Genomic DNA, 27,629 nt, shown 5'->3' with positions numbered 1-27,629 from the left:
TTGGTATTTTACCACGCCATAGACCTGTTATTTATTTTCCATAGACCTTCGCCCAGCTCCGCCTCTAGGGACCTGGACACTTCTCCGCCCCCAGCGGTCGCCCCGGAAACGCACGGTGTTTTTAGCCGAATCTGTTTGGTGAATCCTTTTCAACCCCTTCCTGGGATCCGACGCCTCGTTCCTCCAGACCCGCTTCTAGAAAGGTGTATCGACTCAATCTTCGCAAATTTCTAGGTACGAGAGTGAAGACTGCGGTCTTTGACGCCAACTCAGTAATAAAGACGCTTCCGACTGCGAAACGCTTAGCAACCACCGGCTTCCTTCTCCGCTTAGCCACCTCCGAGATCCTCTTCCGGGGCAAGAGGTCGCCCCGCCTCTCCTCCAAGATGGCGAGCGGCGGCAGTGGGGGGGTTTCGGTACCTGCGCTCTGGAGTGAAGTGAACCGTTATGGCCAGAACGGCGACTTCACGCGCGCTCTCAAAACCGTCAACAAGAGTAAGTGTCCCGGCGGGCGCCGGGGCGGGGGCGGGCCCGGGCAGGTGGGAGGATGCAGCCTCCTTCCGTGGCGCGTGACCACCTCCGAGCAGACAGCGGGAGGGGAGACCCCAGCCGCCCGCCGCTAGGGCCCGAACGCCCAGCGGGCGCGGGTCGCGGTGCCTCAGCTCCCCACGGCCAGCCCTGTGTCCTGGGTAGCTTAGAGCCACGTGTACTTCCGTCTTTCCCCCCCCCGCGCCCAACGCAGAAAGCGAGGGAAGGATTTAAAGAGACCGCAGCTCCCGACGTCTCTTCCAAACTGCTTTCTTATTTTACTCCGTTGTTTTCACGCCTTATTTCGCAAATACTCCACATTGCCTCCTTTTCACTTTCCTTATAGCGGAGTGATCAAGACAGTATTGCTGAGGGAGCTTTTTCTTTTGGGCCGCAGCGGGGGGAGGAACCTCCCTGGGACACGTAATTTGGAAGCTGGCGCTGACAAGTGGAAGCTGTACAGACTCAGGGTAGACGGAAGGGCTGGATCTGGCCTGTCATTCCCACAGATAGAATCCCTCCAGCGTCCTTAGACCAGAAAATGTGTGTGTGACAGCACTAACATTTGCAATGACGTTGCAAAGACAAATGTTAATCCTGTTTTTTGCCCACTAACTGATCATTTTGAGTGAACTGTCTTCGGTGTGAGGTTCAACTCATTATATTCTGTTATCCTTTACTGCCTAACTGTAATACGGCCGTGCTTTTTAATGCTCTCTGTCGTGCTAAATTCTTTATTGAAGGTGTTGCCTGTATTTGTTAGGTTTGGAAATGTAATTACCAGGACAGGGTTTGACTGTTGAAAGAAGTAATAACATACATGGTATGTCTGTAACGTACAAGTGTGAATTTTCAACAAACTATTGCTGGGTTAATGTGAAAAGAAATGATTGTGCCCACAGTGCACTTTTGGTGATTTCAGACATTGAGGAAAACAGCTACTAATGACAGTTATTTGATTGTTAAACTTGTTTTGAATTAACTTTGGCCTTTGCTAGGCCTGCGACCAATATTAATTAGCAATGTAGTAAGTACTGTTTAGGAATTGTTTAATCAGCAAGGGCTGTCAGTTCTCCAATATATATTTTCTTTTTTTTTTTTTTTTTTTTGCGGTACACGGGCCTCTCACTGTTGTGGCCTCTCCCGTTGCAGAGCACAGGCTCCGGACGCGGAGCCCCAGCGGCCATGGCTCACGGGCCCAGCCGCTCCGGGGCATGTGGGATCTTCCCGGACCGGGGCACGAACCCGTGTCCCCTGCATCGGCAGGCGGACTCTTAACCACTGCGCCACCAGGGAAGCTCTCCAATATATATTTTCTTAATTGATAGAAATTACTCTGATTCTTAGACTGAGATTTGAATTCCAATAGTTGCCCAGGAGCAAGGGGAGTGATCCTAGTCATTTTGACACTGAACAGCTGTTTAGCATTGAAATTTGGCCACCTGACTCCTTCCTTGCACTTCTCTTTAGTTATATTACCTGAAAAGGGAAATTTTGAATGGTGTTTGGAAATATTGCCAGCAAAACAAATTGTGTTTGTATACTTTACAGCTTATAGATTTTTTTTCAAAATATTCTCATGTAATTTTTTTAATAATCTTGTAAAATAGGTAATGCTTTCATACTCGTTTTGCAGATCAGAAAGTTGAGATTTGGCAATCAAATGACTTGTCCAAGGCCTCAAGGCATTTAGTGACAAGCTTGTACTCAAACCTAAGTCATTTGCTGCCAAGTTTTATGTGAACTTTTTTCTTTCCCTGTGAAGTAATGAAATATGTAGGATATAGCATGCCTTGCAAGATGAAAAAGCAGTAGAAAACAGCTTCATTCTTGCTTCTTTATCTCACTTTACTTTTTTGGTACATGCATCTTGGGAAGCTATCTCACTGGAAAGTCTAACTTAACTCTCCTTATCGTCACTTCTTAACTTAAAAATAAAGATCAGTCATTTAAAAAAATGTTTTGACTAATCATTTCTGCTGCAGTAAAATTGGAAATGTAGCTTTCTGAGATGGGAAATGTGGAAAGGGAATGGATTTAAAAATTGCTTTCCTAAAATTGCTGTTTAGTACTGCAGATCAACAAGGATGATGTAACTGCCCTACACTGTAAAGTTGTGTGCCTTATCCAGAATGGAAGTTTCAAGGAAGCCTTGAATGTCATCAATACTCACACCAAAGTGTTTGCCAAGTAAGTGATTTAATTAGTTGTTTGTGCATGTTTACCATAGCTATAACCATTTCCTTGTTTTTTTCCCCACTATTCAGTGATTTTTGATCTTTTTCTTTCCTTCCCCTTTTTTCCTTTTGCCTGCCAGTGGTGCTTCTGAAACTGGAAAGAGCAATAGTAACTTTTGTTCTTTTCTGCCTTAAGAAACCTTTTCCTTACCCCGTCTTCCCTTTGAACCACTAAGAAGGGAAACTGGAGGGATGTGGGGCATAAACAAGAGTCGCAAGATTTCTTGGAGGACATAGGGAGAACAACTCAGCAGAAGTTTAATTTAAAAAAAAAAAGCAGAGAGGGCAGAACATATAGGGTAGGGATGTATTAGTCGAGGCCTCTAGGATGGTATGGCAGTCTTAGCCTGACCTCTGTGCCTGCCTCCTTTGAGAATTGTTTAGGTGAGTATGATTTTAGGCCAAGATCTTTCAGTGTCAGAGTTCTTTAGCAGCCTTTAGAATATATAGCAGTTTTTTTCGATCTACTGTTTATTTATTTATTTATTTATTTTTGGCTGCGTTGGGTCTTCGTTGCTGCGTGCGGGCTTTCTCTAGTTGCGGCGAGCAGGGGCTACTCTTCGTTGCAGTGCACCGGCTTCTCATTGAGGTGGCTTGTCTCGTTGTGGAGCACGGGCTCTAGGCACGTGAGCTCAGTAGTTGTGGCTCGCGGGCTCTAGAGCGCAGGTTCAGTAGTTGTGACGCACAGGCCTTAGTTGCTCAGAGGCATGTGGGATCTTCCTGGACCAGGGCTCGAACCCGTGTCCCCTGCATTGGCAGGCGGATTCTTAAACACTGTGCCACCACTGAAGCCCTATAGCAGTTTTTTATTATTCTTAATCTTTTTCATTTATTTATTTAATTTATCATTTCACGAAACGTGAACTTATAATCTGAATTGGTACTGTAATTTCATTTTTCTTTACAGTTATGCCTAAGCCCCAAAAGAAATGTGTGTTGAAATGAAGGTTGCAGCGTATTTATTGTTTAATGTTTATAAGGTACAGAACAGTATATTGTATACTTCCTTTTGTATAAGAAAAGGAGGATATAAGAATTTCTATGTGTATTTTTTTGTATTTGCAAAGACAAACAATAGATGGAGAAACAATGAATAAAAATAGTTACTTGTAGGAGGTGAGTGGAACAGAGTAGATTTGAATAACAGTGGGAGTAAAACCCTTTCAATGTATACCTTTTTGTTTTTTTTACTTGGGCCAACTGCATGTATTACAGATTAAAAACAAATTTTTAAACTTTATTAAAAATAAAAGGGTAATAAAAGGGACACTGCTTTCTACTAGTAAACATGTTTATGCTAAAATTCAGTGTTTTGATTTTTGGCCATTTTGTGAGAGAGGGAAATTTTCAAATAATCTTTTGTTAGGTGAATAAAGGATGTTGCCATTTGCTTGATGTTTATTTTTCCTCACAGATTATGGTTGAAACTTAACAATGTTTCATATGTGACATTAATGTAGATGAATTTTTAAGTCTATGTATGTAAGTAGTGTTTTTGTAGTTGTCTGTTTACCAGTTGTTTGATTACAAGTGCTATGTTCTTTTAAGATTTCTAGTTACTTTTTCTTTGCTAATTATTTGCTTCTTGACAAGTTAGAGTAGCATTATATGGCTTATCATAGGTTCCTAAATGGATTTAAGAAACTTCTATAACAACCCATTTAAAACAATGTTCAGATTGTCTGTATATCTGAAACAGTGTTTAGCTAATTCAGGATTTCATTCTTATATATTTGTTTCAAAGGCCAGTAATTCTAATAAGAATATCCATGAAAGCAAGAGAGCCTAGGGAAATAGATGTAATATTTTCTGCCACTTATGAGCTGTCTGATTTTAGACAAGTCGCTAACCTTTGTCATCTGTTGTTAATGGGGATTAAATAATATGTATCAAGTGTGCTTAGAGCAGTGTCTGGCTTACAGTGGGTGCTCTGCAGTGTTAGCTAATAATCAGACATTGGTTTTTCCTTTTTCAGTAACTCTCTTTCCTTCGAGAAGGCATACTGTGAGTACAGGCTGAACAGAATTGAGAATGCCTTGAAGACAATAGAAAGTGCCAACCAGCAGACAGACAAACTAAAGGAGCTTTATGGACAAGTGGTAATTACTGCTTTAAAATCCCTGTTTGACAGTCGTCCTGCATGAACGTGATTCTACCTCTAGCAAGGAGCAGGGATGAGGAACCCCAGCCCATCCTGATGCTCCATAAAACTTGCCACCAAACCAGTGCTTGAGGTTTGAACATATTCCCTCTCCTTGATCTTCATATGAACAATTGCATGTATAGTGTTCTATGAACAAATGACTTCCTAAGGGTAATTGGAAAATTAAGAACTATCCTATGAAATTTGGACTTTTTAGTTGGAAAGATGAAGGCCAGTAAGCTTATATACTTACACAGTTTTGAAACAGTCTTTTTAGTTTTTAACTGATATTTTATTCTAAGTGTAAAATAAAATCATGATGAATAAGAATTTGGATGAATTCAGATGGTTCATGAAATCCCTGGAAATATCTTATTCTAAAAGAATTTTGAGACATACAATTAAGCCTAATGTAAAATAGGGTTATTTATGATAAGAGGACAGAAATGTTATATTAGAACTAGCAAAACCCTCTTAAAATTTTTTAAAATGTCAGTTTAGGGCAAATAATGTATTGAATATATTGTCCCCAAAAGGTAGTGTGAGTTTAACAAAGATTTGGGCAAGTTCATGGATTGTAGGTCTATAAAGAACTTTTCATGTAAACTGGGTTAGCTTAGGGTAGATTCCAGCATTTTGATATTGATGAAGGGCACCCATCTCTGTCATACATGTAGACTAATTGACCCAGAATGGCAGTTCTTATCGCCGTTTAAGAACAACCTGAATGAAATAAGCAAGAATTATGTTGTGTATACTTGATACTACCCTATACAATAGTTGGTTTCTGGAAAAGAGAAATGAAGATTCAGTATAATGAACTAGGAAATAGTTAAGTCCTTTTGTTAACAGCTAATTTTGTTCCTGTTTATTGGGGCTTAGTAAACTTGTGGGATTGTAAGTCAGATTGGTTGATTTCTACAGAATGGTTTTCTTTCACAACCCACTTAGACACTTACTTCACCTCAAGATGGGGGTCAATACAATGGCTTTTCTAACTGAATCATGCCTACAAATATGCAATATAGTAGAGATTCATTGCAAGTAACTTTGGGGAAGTATTAGTAGCATACAGAACTAATTGAAAAATTGTAAAGGAAAAACAATTAATTGCCCACGTTATGCTGAGTTAGGTTTCTTACATGGTGGTTCCAAAAAAGGGGTTATATGGTGTTAGGGATGTAACACAATATTTGTCTTCTCTGATTTTTTACTTGCTATTTATCTCTTCAGTTGTACCGATTAGAACGCTATGATGAATGCCTGGCTGTGTATAGAGATCTTGTCCGAAACTCTCAAGATGATTATGATGAGGAGAGAAAAACAAACCTTTCAGCAGTTGTTGCAGCTCAAAGTAACTGGGAAAAAGTGGTTCCAGTGAGTATCTCTGTGTACTTACACAGCCATGACATAATATTCCTGTCTAGTGTTTGACTGGTATTCTCTGTGACAGGAGAACTTGGGTCTCCAAGAAGGCACACACGAACTGTGCTACAATGCTGCATGTGCGCTGATAGGACAAGGCCAGCTGAACCAGGCAATGAAAATCCTGCAAAAAGCTGAAGGTTGGAAGTTTGTTAAAATGATATGTCAATGTAATGTGCATATAACTTTGCAAAGTATTTCCAAAAATTAAAAAGTTAAAAACTTTGGGAAGTTTTTAAATGGAAATTATTGATGCAGTGGAAATTTCTCAAAATCCATCTAGCCTTTCTCTTGGGTTCTTGACTCTTATCTCTTCTCTGTTACTATGTTATTCCTAAGCCAGTCTACTGTCCATTTTCAGCCACACCAAACCTTAAGTTTGGGTTTTGAGGAGTAGGTTTTTGAACAACTTACTGTGAATGTTAAATGTAAATTAACCGAGTTAGTAAGCATTCGGTAAATATTATTATCATCATTATTATTGGTATTAAACAAGTATACAAATATAGTAACAATATGGTGTGCCACATTTATGCATTGATAACACTATTCAAGCACATTTTAACTCCACTTAGTATGTTTCCATATACAATATCTGCATGCTTTGAAGCTCTTAACTGAAAAAGAAAATAATTTATTAGAGAACTTATGTCTGGTCTCAACTCCTGAAACATTTCGACTTTCTTCTCCATACATTTCCCTTGGAAGCTATAAAAGTGATGTTGTAGGGCTGCGATGAATGGTGGGAAGGAAAAATGGTGAAACAGGGTCTGTTTTATTCTTAAATATTGATGCTTAAAATAAGAGCAGAGGTTAGAGCATCATGAGGAGAAAAATATGTTTAATAATGATAATTTCTGGATCATACCCAGTATTGACAGTGGTATGGGAGGACATCCTCATATATTGCAGGTATGAATGTAAAAGTAGTAGAGGCTTTGCAGTGGGCAGTTTGGTGCTGTAGCAGATTTTGAAATTTTCATACCCTTTGATCTAAGAATTTCATTTTTAGAAATTTAAGGAAATAAGGGAATAATTAGATAACATCCATACAGATATATATATATATGAATTTAATTGAAGGGATGTTCATAAGAACAAAAATTTAGGAACATGAGTTTCTGTCCTATTAGAAGACTTTATTATAATCACAGAATAGATTACCATGCAGTCATTAACAATAATCATGTTAAAAATAATGTAGATGTAAATGTGTTATAACATAAAGATGTCCACAGTATATTAAATGGGGGAAGGGAGGTTTCAAAATAGTAGACTGTCCCACTTTCATTTAAAAATGTAGCTGCGCATTTACATTAAAAAAAAATAGCTGAAATGCTACAGTGGTTATCTTTAGGTGGCAGGATTATTGTCCTTATTTTTATACTTTTCTATAATTGATTTTTTGCAATCAACATTTGTTACATTTATATATTTTAAATTCCCCTAAAAATTTTTTTTAACATAGGGATTACAAGTGAAAGAAAATGCCAAAGAGCTAGAGTAATCAAGGATTGATAATATTTATGTAATATATTTGATGTTAACGATAAATTCCAAATTTGCTTGTTATTAAAATTATCTTAAATCTTCTGCCTAAGAATTTAGTTCTTGTTCTTTGGAACATGAAAGAAACGAGAGTTACCCAGCAATGTTAATTTTAAAACCATTTTCTCCTATAGATCTTTGCCGCCGTTCATTATCAGAAGACTCTGTAAGTATTCCACTGTGGTTAAACCCAGATTTTACACTTCTGCTAATATAAATTTGTAGGAGCCTTCTTTGTAGTGTTTACTGACTTTTTGAAATGATATCGATTCATTAGATAAGAATCACAGAAACCCTCTTGACCAGTTATTTGATGGACTCTCTTAGGGTGAGAAATGACAATACAAAATTTTATATGCCTTATGCATTTCATTTTAAATTCATATAAATTCATTCTCCTGTTTTAGATGTAGGGCTCAGGTCTTTGAGTAAGGTCCTATTCATAGGAATTCCATGCATATTCCTTACATAAACTATACATAATCCAACAGTCATGATCTCCAGGGTTTTTTTCTTAAGTATAACAATACTTTAAAGACAGTTGTGAATTAGTTTCATTACAGAGTCCTTTTTTTTTTTTTTCTGCATTTTCTGGCTCATACCTAATTAGATAGTAATTTTCTTTAGGAACTCAACCTTTGTCAAATATTTCTGAGCATTCAACATAGTTTTCATCGAAGCAATTCTCTTTTCTCATGCATAGTTCTTGTCTTACTACAATACTTAAGTTTTATCATTTCTTTATCAAACACAACTGGCATAATGGGATTGGAAACAAACAAGTCTGACCTGGTCAACATATGCTTACCAGGTGAGAGTAGGAGCCCCTGGTATGGCAAAAAAGAGCAGCCTCCTAGCCTTGAGCATTCACTCTACGTTGGCGTCAGTCAACCTCTCCAAAGGAATGGAAAATACAGATTGATCTGGGGTATCAGTTAAGAGAGCTGCTACTTTAATTACAGAATTAGTTTCAGCTTTTGAAGTTCTTTGTACAGTGATAGTTACTAGTTAGAATTTTGTAGTCTTTGGATTAGAATTATTTTAGAATTAAGAGTGAAGCATTTTGAAAATGTGTTTCTTATGAGAAAATTGTTTCCAGAATTTAGGGGTATTGTAAAAAGTTAAACTTGTATGCTGTTTTTCACATTTTTTTTTTTTTTTAGTCTTAACTTTTTAGAGAATAAAAATGATCCGTGAATGGTATTCCTGAGCTTGTCACCATGTCCTTCCAGAATTTGTCTTTTTGCCATTCTCATTTAAGCTTCCCTCTTTTGGTAGCTATTCCTAAATTTTAACAAACTGACTTTACAGGAAAATTCCTGAAAATTGTGTCTTCTTTAGGATGATATATCTTCTGAATGTTTGGATCACTTGGTTAACTCACAGGAAAAAAAAATATTTCTTTTTCTGCTTAGGATGGGACTGAAGAAGACCCACAGGCAGAACTGGCCATCATCCACGGGCAGATGGCCTATATTATGCAGCTTCAGGGTCATACAGAGGAGGCTTTGCAACTTTACAATCAGATAATAAAACTAAAGTAAGTGGGTTATTAAAATGAAGTGTCTTTTATAGGGTATGAGTTTTCTTTTTAAAGGTTTATTCCTTTTTGACTGGTGCTTTTTGTTTGCAGACCAACAGATGTAGCACTGCTAGCTGTGATTGCAAATAACATCATTACAATTAACAAGGTATGGAATATCCAAGGTTTTCTTACACTATTTTTTGCTGGAAGCATATTACTCCAGCCTCGTTCTAGGATAAGTTTTTCCATGACAGAGTCCAGTTGCAGCAAAATCACAATGGAGAGTTTTATTTAACTCTCATAATGATTCTGCAAGGTATATTCAAATAATAAAACTATTTTGTAGTTACATACCCTGGACTTTAAAATCTTACCCTTTTCCCATTGTTTTTTAAAATTATTATTCTATATAATTATAATATTAATATAATTATAATATTATTTCCCATTATTATCACTATATGGAGAATACTTATTAGAGAAATAAGTTGTTTGGACTTTGATTTCTTCATCTAGTAAGTCTGAATACGAGTTTTCTGTATATAGTTTTTCTCTTTCCAGTGGTTTTTATTTTGGGGGAGAGGAGGCATGGGCAGGTTCTCTCTCTTTCTCTGCCCCCCCCGCCGCCCGCAAGCCCTGTGTAAACTATTACAAGCATGTATGTAAACAATCCTAAAGAGTACTGTACTAGTCAAATTAACCACCTTTTGGAACATTGTTCTAATGGGAAGATATTTCAAGTTCAGATTTGAAATTCAAGTCAGTAGAAAATTAGAAAAGTAACATTTAGGTTCTTTTGATAGGCTATGTGATTTTCCAAGTGCCAGCTTATTTCATCCTCACAATTATCTTTTTAGGTGGCAGTACATGTCTCCAATTTATAGGAATGTAATCTGAGGCTAAAAGGAGTTAAGTGATTTGTATAAGATCACAGCCACTAAGAGGTAGAACTTGGATTCAGATTCTAGTCTCTGACTCCAATGCACTCTCCTTTTAGGCCTGTGTGGTATCTCTCTCCCCCTATAGCAGAAATTCAGAGGGTTCTCAGATGTAGGATAATGGCATTAGGGGGGTAATAGATATAGGATGTTGTAGGGCATTGGCATGGTTTAGGTTTCCAAAAACTGATGCTGGCATTTGACTCTTAGCAGCAAGATGTACCTGCCTATGTTTATGAACAATTTGAAATGCCAGTGAGGACAAATTGTTTTTATCTGATATATAATTGTGGGGAGGAGAGTATGTGAAGTACTAAATATCTCAATCTAAATGTATTTATACACTGAATTTTTCTTCAGTTAACATTTATTTCTAATTTTTTATTCAGTATGGTGCTGGATGCAATAGGAAATGCAAAAATAAATATGAAACGTCGTCTTAATCATTACATAGTATAAAAAATTCTAGTGTGGAAAAAAATTGTGCACATTTAAATTTCTTGTTGTATACTTGTAACTACAGTATTTGGTGAAGGAAAGTCTGGGTTGGCTAATTTGAGTAGAGCCTTGAAGGAGGGATATGGTTTGAAGGTTAAGCAACAGCATAAGCAAATGACTTATGGAGGGAAAGTGAGAGAGCAAAAGATATGAGGATACATACATGCTGGCTAGTTAAGAAAAAAAAAAAGGTTACATTGAATAATAACCAAGGTGTGGGAGACCTTGAAAAATCAAAAATGTTAATAAGTGTCATGGTAGTAAAGTTTAAGAGAAGTCTGGCAGTGGCATGCATGGTGAGTTTAAGTACTAAAATAGTGACATAGGAGTACCAACTAGAAATATGGTTTCTTGAGGATTGATTTATATGAAAGCCAGTTTCTTGCTGTACATTTAAAATAATTTCACATTGGTTTGGAGCTTCACAGTAAAAAGCAGAATTTATTTTAGATTTCTTCTTTGCCCCCTTTTAGTCTTTAGTAGAAGACATGGTTTAAAAAGCACAATGGTAACACATATTTGCAAATAATATTTAACAAAGTTAGAATACTGTGCACATAGTAGACACTTAGATGCCCTTTTTGTCCTTCTCAGGGTGCATTGTGACTTAATTGTCTTCCATTCTTATTCCATTCCATTTGCTTATGTATGATAATATGTCAGAGAGGAATAAGTTACTTTCTTCATTTGTCATCTAAATTCTAAAGATAGTTTGTAGATATTACAAATTTAGGTATCGTTGTATTCCTAATTTCCACTGTAAGATTTGTGCAGTCCCTTTGTACTTTTCATCAAAAAGCTAAAGAAAGCAATTAATAGTAGAAAGATAAAACCAAACCAAGAAACCGAGCCAAATTTATATGTACCTTAGGAGCATAGGCACCCCAGCCAGGTAGGTGTATTATCTTCCAAGCTCTCTTGTGTTTACATAAAATAACGAAATGAAAGAGGAATAAGGCCTTGGAGTGTTAAAAGAGTTGAAGTCTGAGATTGCTGTTAATGGTGAATGAACTTTTCTTTGTCAGGACCAAAATGTCTTTGACTCCAAGAAGAAGGTGAAATTAACCAATGCAGAAGGAGTGGAGTTTAAGCTTTCCAAGAAACAACTGCAAGCTATAGAATTTAACAAAGCTTTACTTGCTATGTACACAAACCAGGTAGGCAACAGACCTCTGGTTCCCCTGGCTAAACCTTTTGGAGTATGGCACATGAGGCATAATGGGTGTATCAGTCCAGTCTGTTTATATTTTTGCTTATATTTTGTCTTAGACTCATGTAGTCTTCAGAAGGTCATGTATCATAGATTTTATCTGTTAAGTAAGTAATTTGCCCAATTCTTTGTAAAGGTCTGCAGTGGTGACTTTTAAGAAGAAAACACTATTCACGGCTGTAAATGAGAAAATTCTCTCATTACCTTATTTCTGATTTCTCTGAATTAAAGGAAAAATCATCAGAGATGCTGATCATGATTATAAATGTAAGATCCGTCTTTTTAGTTTGTGCATAATCACATCAAGTTATAAATAAGAAGGGCAGTTCTAACTCCAATATGTGTAAATTCTAATTAAATTATGATTTTGTACTCTTCTAGAGCAGAGGTTTTCAGTGGGGGACTGAGAGGCAGTAACATTTTCATTATTTAGAACTGAGTCAAGTTGTTCCTAAATACTGTAGCAAGAAATACCTATACGTTTTGTTGCTTTGAAGCAAAGGCCGACACTTGATGTGTTCTGGGTTTTTTTAAACAAAATTCTGCAATTTAAGCATCCAAATGAATGTTTAGGACTTATTCTTTCCTAAATGTTTTAAGAACTCATAGCTTACATTCAGTAAATGGAAATCTTTTTCTTTCAGGAAAAAATTGAGGGTACTGTAAACCACCTCTCTTACCCTAGGTAGTTCTTCACTTACTATTTTGTTTCAACTGGTTTCCTTCCACCTCCCCATCCTTTTTTTCTTTTTGGTCGTTCACTTAATTTTTGATTTAATTAACCAGCTTATTTTTGTGGGGGGGAAATACTGTCTTTTAGGCAGAACAGTGTCGCAAAATATCTGCCAGTTTACAGTCCCAAAGTCCTGAGCATCTCCTTCCTGTGTTAATCCAAGCTGCCCAGCTCTGCCGTGAAAAGCAGCACACAAAAGCAATAGAGCTGCTTCAGGTAAAACAATTACTTGCATTTTTAATGAGATGTCAGGTAGTTGTAGCCTTGTTTTATTTTCATTATTAGAATAATGTACAAGCTTGTAAATTTCATGGGAAAACTAATAGGTAATATACCACTATACACATGCCAGAGTGTCACTTTAGTTAATTCTTGGGCCGCAGCTTTGTTTTATATAAATTTGCATTAGTAAATGTTTGCTATAAACTCCGAAGAATGCTTTTCATTTGGAGATTGATGTAACACTAGTTAACGGTTTGTTTTAGACTTAAAATACCAGAACATGCTTAGCCCCTTTTTCAATAATGTATTTTCTAGTAAGTCCCAATCCAAAACCTCAAACAATTACAGAGATACTGACTTGGTTTTTAATTAAGCTAAACCAAACATTAAATCACATTCGAATTTCCTGAGAGTAGACTACATTGGAAAGTTGGACAGCATAAAATTAGGACCATCCTGAGGGGCAAAGTTGCCAAGCAGGGATCCTCAGTAAGGAGTCGTCTTTTTTTTTTTTTTTTTAGTATCTTTCTTTAAAAAAAAAGAAAAAGAAAAATCTATAGTAATTTTAATTATTGTTTCTCTACTGGCGACTTCCTAGAGACTTGACATTATTGCAGTTTCTTTCAGAGCACAATTTTTTTTTTTTTGCGGTACGCGGGCCTCTCACTGTTGTGGTCTCTCCCATTGCAGAGCACAGACTCCAGACGCGCAGGCTCAGCAGTCATGGCTTACAGGCCCAGCCACTCCGCAGCATGTGGGATCTTCCCAGACCAGGGCACGAACCCATATCCCCTGCATCAGCAGGCAGACTCTCAACCATTGCGCCACCAGGGAAGCCCTCAGAGCACAATTTTAAGCAAAGTGGATGTCAAATAAAATTTTTCCAAATTTAAAATTTTGACCTGAAACCAGAAGTTTAATGTTTCAAAACTGGATTTAAAATTTAATGAGGGGACTTCCCTGGTGGTGCAGTGGTTAAGAATCCACCTGCCAGTGCAGGGACATGGGTTCGAGCCCTGGTCCGGGAAGATCCCACATGCTGTGGAGCAGCTAAGCCCGTGTGCCACAACTGCTGAGCCTGTGCTCTAGAGCCTGCAGGCCACAACTGCTGAGCCCACGTGCCACAACTGCTGAGGCCCGCATGCCTAGAGCCCGTGCTCCGCGGCAGGAGAGGCCACCACAGTGAGAGGCCCGTGCACCGCAGGGAAGAGTAGCCCCCGCTCGCCTCAACTGGAGAGAGCCCGCGCACAGCAACAAAGACCCAATGCAGTCATCAATTAATTAATTAATTAAAAAAAAAATTAATGAGGCTGAAATAAGTAATTAGAATATGTGTGCTTAGTTGTGTAAATGTGATTTTTTTTCCCAACTAAAAAAATTCTAGGAATTTGCAGATCAGCATCCAGAAAATGCTGCTGAAATTAAGCTGACCATGGCACAGCTGAAAATTTCCCAAGGTATTCATGATTATTTCATTATGATTAAAATAATCCTGTTAATGGAAACATATGATTGGAATGATTCTGAAATAGTTGTGGACTATGTGATTTTTTAAAAATTTTTGCATAATAGTGAAACATAATGCTGTTTCAAATATGAAGCTAGATTGTGTGAACTCCAACATATTTAGTAATGTTAGGAGGCCTTTTCTTGGGTTAATTCCTAAATTGTTAGAATGTTTCTCAATCCATGCTTTGAAAGTCTGTAGAAGCATAGAATTCCTCTGTTCTATACTTGAATTTCCTGTGTACGTCATGTGTAGAAATGCTTATATCTGTCACTTGGTAGTATTTGCATGAATTAAGAGTTACTTTGCTTCCTAGTTTTCAAAATTTCTTAGCCCTTTATTCTTCATTTATACTCTATAACCCATATCTTTGGTAGAGAAGAGGCAAGGAAGTTTAATGAGAACTTGTGTTTTTGAATCTTACAGAGAACTGACAGTTTTTTGTTTATAATTTTGAACCAGTGTTGAGTATCTAGAGCTGTGTTGTCCCTGTCTGGTATCCACTATCCATATGTAGCTATTCTAAGTTTAAATTAAAATTAAACGGAATTTTTTTTTTAAGATTTATTTATTATTTATTTTATTAATTTATTTATTTTTTGGCTGTGTTGGGTCTTAGTTGCAGCATGTGGGATCCTTCATTGCAGTGCACAGGCTCTTTGCTGTGGTACACAGGCTTCTCTTTAGTTGTGGTGTGAGGGTTTTTTCTCTTCTCTAGTTGTGGCACACAGGCTCCAATGCATGTGGGCTCTGAGTTGCGGCGTGTGGGTTCCAAAGGGTGTGGGCTCTGTAGTTTCCAGCACGCGGGCTCTCCAGATGAGGTGCGCAAGCTCAGTAGTTGTGGCGCATGGGCTTAGATGCCCTGCGACATATGGGATCTTAGTTCCTGACCAGGGATAGAACCCGCGTCCCCTGCATTGCAAGGTGGATTTCTTACCATTGGACCACTAGGGAAGTCCCAAAATTAAACTAAATTTAAAATTCAGTTCCTCGGTTGTGCTGGCTACATTTCAGAAGTTTCATTGCCACATGTGTGTAGTTGGACAGCATAGATAGAGGATGTTTCCATCATCACAGAAAGTTCCATCAGACAACTCTGGTGTAGACCATACATTCTCAGTGGGGGTGATAATTGGTTTGGTGCACAGGATTGAAAAAAATCTTAGATATTGTGATGGCTAAAATGAAAAGTTCATGGGTAGAGGGGAGGGGAGTTGGCAATTAGGAAAAAACAATGTCTAAAAAGGCACCTCAGTGGGGTAGTAATGAAAATCAGGTTGAGACCTGATAGCTACCCTATTCTCACATTTGTTATCTTCCTCCTTTGTTTCTTTTTCCTTTTCCCACCTCTCTTTCTTCTTTTTCTTGCTTTCCTCTGTATCTTCTTTTCTCATCCAGTTTTCAGTTTATTTTTGTGAGGATTATTTATCATACTAATATTACTGAGAATGAGTCTGTTATGGTTATTGTTTTGTTTTGTCTTTAAAGACTTTGGAAGGTTTGTTATTGAGGTTTGCAATGAGTAGAAAATCAGACTTTAACATTGTAGGAAACTGTCCATTGCACTCATATCTACAGTAACAATTTCAAGGCCTTTAGGGAAGGACTCCTACCTTTAAGTTACACTCTGAAAAGGGAGAAATAGAACTCAACGGATTGGGAGCTGGGAGACTTCTTTTCTGGTAGCAGCTCTGCCATTAACTTTGTGGGCATAAGCAAGATATATTGTTTCTTTAGGATTTAATTTCCTTTGTTTGTAAAATGAATAAATAGAATACATTATTCCCAAGGTCCCAAAGCTTGAGTGTTTAGAGATGTTACAAAATATGACTCTTAAATTTTTTATCTTTTTTTTCCTCCATGAGATGCTTTCTTCAATGTGATGCTGATTTTGTTTTTATTCAATTAAGGTAATATTTCCAAAGCATGTTTGATATTGAGAAGCATAGAGGAATTAAAGCATAAACCAGGCATGGTGAGTTTATAACTAAAATATTTTAAGACTGAAAAAGTAATGGAATTAATAGTTCATTGGTATGTCTGATATTTCTTTGTTTTCAGTTTAATTTCTGCTTATTTCTTTATTCAAAATGTAGAAGTTGTAGTTAATAGCTTTCTGGTGTAAATTTAATTACATTTTATGCTCTGCTTTGCATTGATTTATTATTTAGTCAAATGTGTCAGGAACTGTTTGGGCCTTATATTACCACTTGAAAGCCAACCTTAAATATCCTAAGACATATATAGGGAATTTCTTAGCCTATTATTTTATCATGTCTTCAGTGTGATTTCTTTGAGTTGAAACAATTTGGTAATAATGGCCTATGAATTTAGTTTTTAGTTCTCTGATTATTCAAGCATCACAGGTTTAGATCACTAATATAGCTGTGAGCACATCTGTTTCGAAGTAAAAACATTCTGTAGTGGTGGTATGTACATTTATTGTACAGGGACTGTTTCATTTTCCAACACAGCTTGTTTACAAATGGCACTCAATAAATGTATAATAGTATTATGGTAGTGTTTTCTCTTTTGAAGAATCATACTTTAAGACTGGGCTGTGATTATGTTAGAATCAAATATAATATCTGGCTAACAATAATGTTTCATCTAGGTTGTTGGATTTATTGGCATGAAAGTTGTTCAGATATTCCCTGTTTATCCTTTTAATATCTGTAGGACATTTTGTTTCTATTATCTTTTTTTTCTAATTAGTCTAGCCAGAGGTTTGTTAATTTTATTGATTTTTCTTAATGATCTGGCTTTTTGTTTCTGTTTCCTTTTTGTCCTCATCTGCCTATGGCTCCTGCCCCTGTCACTCCACTCCAGTTACATGGGCCTCTTTGCTGTCCCTCCAGCACACTAGGCAAGCTTTCACTGGCTTCATGTAGTGGAGGCCACATGCAAGTTTAGCCTCTCTAGTGTGTGTACCTCAGTGATCATATAAACTAATTTTCTAAGTGCTTCTTCTCAACTTCTGTATTTACCTTGTTGTGTACTGGTAGCAAACCATTTGTGAATGAGCTTTAGGGGAGGTATTTTTTTTTACAGATAATCACCTTTGTGTTTGGAAAACACCATTGTTGTTCATGGTATTTCTAGTTATGCATTAGCAATTTTTATGATGAATTAGGTACTAGCACAGAGCCTAGCAACCTTTATTTGCTGTTTCTTTAACTTTATTCAGAAAGTTTATTCTGAGAGAGAAGGAGGAATTCTGTTCACTAATTTATACCTTTGGCTGGGTAGGTGTCTGCATTAGTGACAATGTACAGCCATGAGGAAGATATTGACAGTGCCATTGAGGTCTTCACACAAGCTATCCAGTGGTATCAAAACCGTCAGGTAAAAGGATGGAGTAAAATGTTATGAGGGTACATTTTTGCATAAGAATAAAAAGCTGCAGCAGTGAACTCAAAATTAAGAATTGAAATATTTCAACTCACTGTTTAAAAAATGGAATGCTGTTAGACTGTCACTCAGTCTTTATGTATACCAGATCCAGATAATGTTATTAGAAGAAAGAAATGGCTACCAAAAAAAAAAAGCTCAGTTATATTTTCTGAAGCTCCTTCCTGAGTGTATGTATGTGTGTTTGTGTGTGTAATCTCAAGAAATAAGAATATTAATTGTACGTGCTTGTGTATAAGACAGCTCATCTTTAGTGGCTAGAGAGCCCATGGATGGTAGTACTTGGTACAACAGCAGTACATAGAATAATTGTGTATCTCTATCTAATAGGAACATCTGGAACGTTTTTTCCAGTATGGGTCTTTGCATAGGCAATATCCAACTTATAGATATACATACACACGGGGGGCATTAATACTGTTAGCACTATTAGCAGTGAAGAGATATCAGTGTTCTAGGAAGTATTGTGTCAAATTAATGTTTGAGAACGATAGTGACGTAACTTTAAGATTTGGTTATGCAATATTTCTAGTTGTAGACAAGACAGTCTAAATAGAGATGAGTTGTATACCAAATTCATAAATTGGTCTTCACTTGTACTAATTTGTCTTTCCCTCTGTGTGTGTGTGTGTGTGTGTGTGTGTGTGAATTTCTTTTTGTTGTTTCATGCATTCAGTAAAACTTAAGATGAGAAATCTAATGGGTAGGTCCATTTTAAAGATATAATGAATATAACTTCATTGACTTGCTAGATATTTAGCTTAAAACTTTTTTTCTTTCTTTATTGAATCTATAGCCCAAATCTCCTGCTCATTTGTCCTTGATAAGAGAAGCTGCAAACTTCAAACTCAAATATGGACGGAAGAAGGAGGCAATTAGTGACCTAGAACAGCTATGGAAGTAAGCTCTGAAAGGTGGAGGTGCAGAAATCCAAGTTTTATTTGATATGAGGGAGTTATTTTGCTTGTTTATGTTACTTTCTCCAGTTTTATAAACTGTTTAGTGACTTTCTTATTTCTTCTTTTAGACAAAATCCAAAAGATATTCACACCCTGGCACAGCTTATTTCTGCTTACTCACTTGTAGATCCTGAGAAGGCAAAAGCGTATCCTTTTGATTGTTCTAGACAGCTCCCAAGTAGTGCAATAAATCCCTTCCCTTACCTGTTTTGACCAGGGCTTTTTTGTTATAAATTTCAACAAACAAAACCCCTCCTCTAACTAGTAAAAGCAAAAATGAGAATTTATTGATCAATGTGCCTGAAAAATACAGTGATAGATCCAAACATATATATGTATATATATTGTGTTCCTGAACTCTTGTTCTATCCCAGCCTTAGTAAACACTTGCCTTCATCAGATAGTATGTCTCTAAAAGTAGATGTTGAGGCTCTTGAAAATTCTCCTGGTGCTACGTACATTCGGAAGAAGGGTGGAAAAGTTGCTGGAGATAGTCAACCAAAGGAGCAAGGGTAATGTTTTTCATTGTAACATTCACTAATGCTGATTTTAAGTTATATAAGGAATAAAAAATGCACTCTTGTAAAAATTCCATGTGAATAAAGTTTAAGTCCACTTTGTTTCTTTTCCCTTCTCTTGTGCTGTGCCCAGCTTTTTGTCCTTGTTTCCCCTCCTCCTCCCCACCCACAATTTACCTCTGATACTAATTTAGTGTGTTTACTTCCAGATCTTTTTCTTTGTGTTTGCACACAGAGCTGATGTAGAAATACTTTTCTTAGATTAGGTTTTTTTTATAGAAATGGGATTATATTGTATTTAACTGTCTTCAAATTTTCTTTCATTTAATAAGTCTTAGAGATTTTTCCATATTCTCAATGTAGACATATTTTATTCTTTTTATGCATAGTATTCCATAGGCTGGATGTGTCTTACTTTATTTACCTGTGAGATATTGATGTACATTTAGTACATCATTTAGAATTCTAGACCAGATTTCAGATAAGGTTTATTTTGCTGATTTGGAGGAAAGTTAGCCCAGCTTCAATAACTTACAAGAAGTCAAATTCCAATTCTTTTCTTGTTCTCGCACATTGTCATCTCAAAAATAGCAGAGGCCTACTAAATAAACTGTTTTAAGATTCTGTTTTTCACTCAGGATGAATAGAGAATGGAAGAGATATAGCACTTCCCCAGTTTTGTGACTTTCATAATTTTTCAGTTTTCTCTTTTTTTTGAATGACTTTTGAAATCTGATTTTTCGTAATTAAAAAAGTATATATATCAGCAACAGTATATGATTGACTTCATTATGAACTCTGTGTTTGTTAAAAAGGTATTACCATCCTCATAATAGATTTTTAAAAGTTAAATAAGAAACTGCAGTCTCAGAGATACTGCATTGTTCCAAATTTCATTTTATCATGATCCCAATTGCAAGCCTTATCAAGAACTCCAAAACAACGAATTCAAGCCAGGTCTTAGGAGATTTTCATACAATGTGTATTTAAATATTTTCAGTATTTTTTTTTTCCTTTTCCAAAACAGGGTTGGGTAATTAGTAAGAACATACAGTTCTTTTCTAATCCTTTAATCATCTTTATCTTTTCCATTAGACAATTATTAAGATGTACATTGACTTTAAAGCTTCTCAGTTTCAGCACAGTATTTTCATTAGGCATTATTAATGTCTTTCATTTTATGTTGACTTTTGGATACCTAAAAAGGTGTAGTTTCTTTTGAAGTTAACACTGCGTTGGTGACGAAAGTAAATCATTGTCCTTACCCTGAAAAGAACTTCAGTCTAGCAGAAGGAAATATACTTAAGCAGTAATTGAAATAAAGAGGACTATTCCTCTGGTGTACTCCTCTATGCTTGCACAATCACAGCACGTGCAACCTTTATTTCAATTTCAGAAAATAGATACCATTTACACTGGCACATATTAAGTCTATGTAAAAAGGTAAGAAATCTGTACAAGCATAAAAATCTATAGCTCTATGCTAAGTTACCTTATATTTGGCAAAACTAGAAAACAGATAATTTAAACTCTTTGCCAGAAGAACATGTAAAGGTATCATACATGCAAAGAATATTTCTGGGAGGATATGCAAGACAAGTAACATTGGTTGTGGCCTTGGGTGGGAAGAGGGCAGACAGGGGTGGGAGGAAGACTGTACGTTTTTAATCTTTCAGGCTTTGAACCCTGTGAGTTTATTGAAATTTTTAAGTAAGTAAAATCTTTATTAAGTACACTGCCAAAAAATAAATAAAGGTATTTAAAGAGCATAAAAATCAGGGGAATACTTCAAAATAACTATTAAGTACTCTGACAGCTATACTCTGACAGCTACAGTAGAAAAGAGGAAGACATTAAAAAAATCCCTCTGGACACACTCATGTTGGATATACCTCTACGGGAACTATGAAACAGTGAACTAAAAAGATAAGACAGCAACAATGTCTGCCCAAATTTCATTCTACCAAGTCATTCAATTGTGAAAGTTCTTTTAGGGTACCCTGAAGAATAAGAAATGCAACATACAGCATCTTACTTTAGAGCTTCATCTCTCACTCAGACTATGCAACAGTCTTCTGAATTGTCTCCCTACAAATCATACTACACAGCCATATCTGCAATTTCCTAAGACTCTCTGCCATTTCTTACTTCTTTGCCTTTGCTCACATTTTGCCCATCTCATCCTCGTCTTCCTCCAGAGTCAACACAGTCACCTCTTCCATGAAGCCTCTCCTATCCTCCCTCCCACCGTCCCCACCCCTGTCTGCCCTCTTCCCACCCAAGGCCACAACCAATGTTACTTGTCTTGCATATCCTCCCAGAAATATTCTTTGCATGTATGATACCTTTACATGTTCTTCTGGCAAAGAGTTTAAATTATCTGTTTTCTAGTTTTGCCAAATATAAGGTAACTTAGCATAGAGCTATAGATTTTTATGCTTGTACAGATTTCTTACCTTTTTACATAGACTTAATATGTGCCAGTGTAAATGGTATCTATTTTCTGAAAACAGTTGTCACCCCTCTTTTCTAAAGCACCTTCCAAAAAGTAACGGTGTTTGAAGCTTGATTAAATTTAACCTGAATTAATATCCCAACTGGTTTATTAGCTTTGGTGAGGTGACGCCAAATCTTAAACACCTTTATGACAAAGTACCGAGCTCACTCTTTTGCACATGCTTAATGCTCTATAAATATTTTATCACAATGATGATAATGATTTTTCTTCTCTTTGTAGACAGGGAGATTTGAAAAAAAAGAAGAAAAAAAAGAAGGGTAAGGCTTTTTTTTTTAATCTTTAGATTTCTTTCTATAAGGTAAAAGCTTGAGTTTGGCCTTACATAGAAATCTTCAGACATAAACTCTCATATCTTTGAAACTGAGTTTTGTCTTGACTATAGCTAACATTTACTTAAATTTATAACTTTAAAGAGTGCAATTCTGAAGTTTATGAGTGCCTGAATTCAAATTGTTGCTCTAGTAACATTGCTCTTTGTCACTGTGACTGTGAACAGGTTAACATACCTTCCTGAGTTTTTCATCTGTAAGATGGAATATGATAGTATATACCTCATAGGATTAAATAAGATACTACATGTAAAGCTCTTAGAACAGTGCCTGGCACACAGTAAGCTCTTCTACATTAGAGTGCTTTTGGCTACAAGTACCGTAGAGCTCCGTGAAACTGGCTTAATAAAATTTACTGTTTATGAAACTGGCAGTGTAGAGGAAGGTTATATCAGGGTTAGTTTATCCAGTAGTTGTATCTCTTTGTTCTCCTGTACACAAAAATGAATCCCACTAGAGTAATCAGATGTTTGTTGGAAACAGAGCCATATACTTGTTATTTATATCCAGCAGGATGTAAAGAGAGCCTCTGCATTTGGCAAGTCTTTCCCATTAACCTGATTGGGCCAATATAGGTCAGTGTCCAGCCCTGAACCATTAACCAGAGGAATGCCATGCATTGATTGGCTTACCTATTTTAATCCATGGCAAGAGAGGGTGGAATTACCATGCTTGGCTTCAACTAGTCAGAGGATATCCCTGGAGCCACCTACCTGTTCCCGAGTCTTTGGGAAATCTGTGGTAGAAATCAGTTTGCTTCTTGATTTTGCTTACTGCAAAATCAAGGATTCAGGTTTCCCAAATCTGCTAAATTTATTACCACTCCTCCATCTGTTTTCCAGCTTCTAGAATTTTACTGAAAATATCTTTTCTACTATTCTTCCTTTTAATGGGTTTATTACTATTTTAGTGGAGTTTTGGATAGTGCAGAAGCCAGTGTTGCATTCACTCCACTGTCTTTACCTACAAGTCTTACTAGTTCTTCACTTTTATCACTGTACTTGGAAATTGGTAAAAACTAAAGTATTTGTTTCATGTTGTTTTATTTATTAGTAATACTGCAAGGAAATAGCTGATAACTGTAGGTATCAGTAACCTCCAGTTTCAGTTTTTCTGTTTTCGTGGTTTCCAGATGAGTATTTTTTTTAATTTACAAGAGATATGTTCATTATAAAAACAAAAGAAAATAAAAACAAAATAAAGGTAAGAGACTTCTGTCATTATAGAATGGCATAAAGAATGGAAAATTCCCTACCCCAAATTCATTCTCCCAGAGATAATTACTTAACTTTTTTTGTATATATAAACATATACACATTTACATGCTCAATTAATATTTTTACAAAACTGATATAAACAAATCAGGATAATTTGTTTTAATCTTCTACTTAGACTATATTGTGCAGACATTTTTCCAAATTATTAAATATAGATGTATTTCATTTTTTAACTCAGTTTTATAGCTTGCTATAGTGTGAGGATACTATATTTAATCATTCTCTTATTGATAGACATTTAAGTTAATTTGCTGTTTTCAAGAATATCACAGAGAGTATTCTTACACATATATAGCTTTGTGACTTAGGAGTTTCTGCAAGATAAATTTCTAAAAGTATAAATTTTGACTGGTACTGCCAATTATTTGCTCTCTACAGAGGCTATACTAGTATATACTTCTGCCATAGTGTTTGAGAGTTGCCCACTATCTCACAAACACTGCATATTACACTTTTTAATATAGAATTTTTTATCCTTTAATTTTGTTTTTTGGGGGGGCCACGCTGCACAGCTTATGGGATCTCAGTTCCCTGACCAAGGACTGAACCCGGGCCACAGCAGTGAAAGCCTGGAATCCTAACCACTAGGCCACCAGGGAACTCCCCTATCCTTATTATTTTTAATTAGTGAGGTCATGCATCTTTTCACATAGTTAATGACTTTTATTTCTCTTGGCTTACTCTAATTACAGCTACGCCCATTTTCTTTGCATGATTTACCTACTGATTATCAAGAACTCATTCTATATTAAGAATATTAATTCACTCTGTTACATAGTACGCAAATGTTTTCTTTTGTTATTTCTCTTAAAAATTATCTTTTACCAAATGAAAATTTAAACTTTTTTATACAGATACATCTATGAAATCTTTTTATGCCTTCTGAATTTTGTGTCATGCTTAGAAATAAGTCCTTTTTCCGCTGCTAGATTATACAAATAAAACTTTCTCAGATAAGTTTATTTCAGTTTTAATGTTATTTATTCCCAGGTTTGGACACAGTGTTTAAACAAACTATCTCAAAAACATTATGGACAGATCTCTCATTTCTTTATCAATTAATTGTTAAACAGGAAAACTGCCTAAAAATTATGACCCAAAAGTGACCCCAGATCCAGAAAGATGGCTACCAATGCGTGAACGTTCTTACTACCGAGGAAGAAAGAAGGGTAAAAAGAAGGATCAGATTGGAAAAGGGACCCAGGGAGCAACTGTAGGAGCTTCATCTGAATTGTAAGTCATTGCTTCCCAGTCCTCAGGGCATAGGTTGCTTCTTTCTGAGATTGACTCAGGGTCATCATTAAGAATTTTTGAATTATGTTTACAGTATGAGAGGTATAGTCAGATATCTTTAATAAATGTTTTGTAATATGCTTATGTAAAGGAAAGAAAACATGCTGTTTCTGGCTTGGTTGTATTGTAAATACTAGAATTGTAGGATTGTATTGCAGATGTTAGGATTACAGTACCTTCAAAAGGAAACTATATACACTGAGTAATTCAACTAACTAAATATCTAGAGAAACAGATATAAATAAATAATTTGACTAGAAAGCAGAATTTAAAATGTTACTAAATCAGTTATTTCTACATGGAAGGATTATAGGTCGTTAAAAGTTTTTTTTTTCTTTATTTTCTAAGCTTTCTAAAAATTGACATGTACCATCAATTACATTTTTAAAAATTATAATGCAGTAAAAATTTTATTCAAAAGAAAAATGGATAGGGAGTTGGGGAACGCACCTTAAAAGAAAATATGTGTGGGAACTTCCGCGCAATCCAGTGGTTAAGACTCCGAGCTCGGAGGCACTGCAGGGGGCACGGGTTCCATCCCTGGTCTGGGAACCAAGATCACATGTGCCAACCCTGATCGGGGAACCAAGATCCCGCATGCCATGTGGCGCGGCCAAAAAAGAAAGAAAGGAAGAAAAAGAAAATGTGTGTGGGAGATTGTGAGAGGTGGAAAGTGAAATCCATGTACATACATTTTTATAGCCTTTTCCTTTGTTGAATATATGAATGACCAACACTTTCCTGATCTGATGATTTCAGGGATGCCAGTAAAACTGTGAGCAGCCCACCCACCTCCCCACGACCTGGCAGCGCAGCAACAGCATCTACATCTACAAGTAATATCATACCCCCAAGACACCAGAAACCTGCAGGGGCTCCAGCAACAAAAAAGAAACAGCAACAGAAAAAGAAGAAAGGTGGAAAAGGTGGCTGGTGATTAGAACATTCTTTTTGTAGGCTATTTTTAAACTAGTCTCAGTGACACTGGGAACATAATAAAGGTAACACAGCAAGAAGCACAGAGCTGCTCCCTCTCCCATCCCCACATTTTCATAAAATTATTTTCTTGTTCATCAAACAGAAAAGCATCTTCCTCAAACTCTGCCCAGTCAGACTTGGCCTACTTGTACCACCTTGCTTTGCACAGATGAGGAGGAGTCAGAATAGTTGGGCATTCACCCACTTTGATATCTGTTGCATCCTTTCTCTTTGTGTGCTGATCTGCTGTTTTTTTCAATTTCACAAAGAAGGCATGTTATCCAAGGTTTCCTAGGATATAAACAGAAACTACTTCTGTTTCAACTAGAGTGCAAAGATATTTGTTCTATCAAGTCCCACTTTAAATTATGTCTTAGGAGGCCTTAGGAGACTGAAAGTGGAGTCTTCTGAGCATTCCAAATATCTGCTTAGAAATAGCATGTAATAAAAAGGGACCTTATTAATACACTGGTATTTTTCAGTTCACTACATGAGTGGCCACAGGAAAACTAAATTAAATGTCTTGATTATTCTGACTGTAAATTCTCTGCCATGTGATACTGGAATATGGGATGCTATATATATATATAGAGAGAGAGAGAGAGAGAGAGAGAGAGAGTAATGAAAAGTATGTGTATGTATATACATATATACACATGTATATAAATTAGGACTTTTTTGTGCCCCCATGTCATTTTCAAATTATGATAACATTATGCTGATTTAGCACTATTAAAGATCTCAAGGGAAAGACATCAATGTTGCAAGAAGTTGACTCTTAGACCCAGTGTTCTGAGGTCAGATGGATTTGACAGAAATCAGAAAGAGCATGAACATTGACTTCCTACATAGAGAGGAGGTTAATACCAGAGTTCAGGAGTAGGCAGTATTAAAGCTTAACAGAACTGTTGGCCCAATTGATAGGTCTCAGATGATTCCTCTTTCTAGTTGGGGGTATGACCATTCACTACCCTTCTCAAAGTAATGAAGTACTGTAGTCAGTGTGTGGTATCAGTGTCGCTCTGTTCTTGCCTTGCTTACGAGTCACCTTCCCATTGAACAGGTGTGAGACAGACACGCTGGGATGCCTACACTTGTTAGTATTCCTTTTATGCTGCCCAAGATAGCATTCAGTTTAGACTTATGAGTATTTCCTTGTGATCATATTGCTCTGTCCTTGTTAATAAAGTGCTGCTGTGTTTGACTCTGAACATATCTACTGAAACTTCTTCAAAGAGTTTTTTAAAAGGCTTTCCTCCTTTACAAGAGTAAGAAATGTGGTGCTGCCTTTCTGTTTAACATAAACTGTGGTAGCATCTAAACAAGAGACCTTCATATATGAATGATTTATTATGGCATTATACCTTTTGAGCTCTCAGAACAGTCTTTTGGTAAGTGACAGATATTTATTCCTTCTGAATATAAACCCCATTACAAAAATAATTGTTAGTAAATTTATGATTTTAGGATTCCATTAAATTTCTGTGGTGAAGGATAATCATTTTTTAGGTTAACTAAGCTACAGAATTTTGGCGAAAATTATCCGCCAATGAAAATTTTGACCCAAGGCACACAGAGAAATTTATAGTTCTCTAAGTCATTGTAATTGCCAGTCGTTATTATCAGTCATTATTAAGCAACTGAAACCTCAGTTCAAATAAATTGTAATTGTCAAATGAAATGTAAACACCTACATTAACTTTCTAGTAATTATTCTTTTGGACAGGTCTTTAACCAATGACCTATATACTTTGTGTATGTGTGTCTGTGTGTGTGTGTGTCTCTGTGTGTGTGCATTTATAAAAGCCAGTATGGATACATCCATTCACTGT

General features: G+C 36.4%; 1 protein-coding gene across 1 annotated transcript; it reads left to right on the top strand.

The window, feature by feature from the left end:
- Positions 1-27,008, top strand: SRP72 (signal recognition particle 72). The gene is made up of 19 exons (XM_029234881.1): positions 1-495; positions 2,598-2,718; positions 4,741-4,864; positions 6,142-6,285; positions 6,362-6,473; positions 8,016-8,047; positions 9,297-9,421; positions 9,515-9,572; positions 11,868-11,999; positions 12,873-13,001; positions 14,392-14,464; positions 16,425-16,489; positions 17,764-17,859; positions 18,722-18,825; positions 18,953-19,030; positions 19,259-19,396; positions 22,140-22,177; positions 24,600-24,759; positions 25,579-27,008. Exons 1-19 carry the CDS (start codon positions 387-389, stop codon positions 25,754-25,756), a joined length of 2,016 nt encoding a protein of 671 aa, XP_029090714.1. The 5' UTR covers positions 1-386; the 3' UTR covers positions 25,757-27,008.
- The last annotated feature ends 621 nt before the right edge of the window (positions 27,009-27,629 follow it).

This window comes from Monodon monoceros, unplaced genomic scaffold (assembly GCF_005190385.1).
Source record: "Monodon monoceros isolate NGI ecotype Baffin Bay Population unplaced genomic scaffold, NGI_Narwhal_1 Super_Scaffold_20, whole genome shotgun sequence".
Taxonomy (NCBI): domain Eukaryota; kingdom Metazoa; phylum Chordata; class Mammalia; order Artiodactyla; family Monodontidae; genus Monodon; species Monodon monoceros.
The sequence above is the reverse complement of the archived record's forward strand: the minus strand, read 5'-3'. Positions and strand labels throughout refer to the sequence as shown.

Bases quoted from the DNA above. Each gene is read 5' to 3' on its own strand.
- SRP72 (XM_029234881.1), top strand. From the start codon at position 387: ATGGCGAGCGGCGGCAGTGGGGGGGTTTCGGTACCTGCGCTCTGGAGT. The intron at 6,474-8,015 runs GTTGGAAGTTTG...TTTCTCCTATAG, and splicing joins AATCCTGCAAAAAGCTGAAG to ATCTTTGCCGCCGTTCATTA. The intron at 24,760-25,578 runs GTAAGTCATTGC...TGATGATTTCAG, and splicing joins GTAGGAGCTTCATCTGAATT to GGATGCCAGTAAAACTGTGA.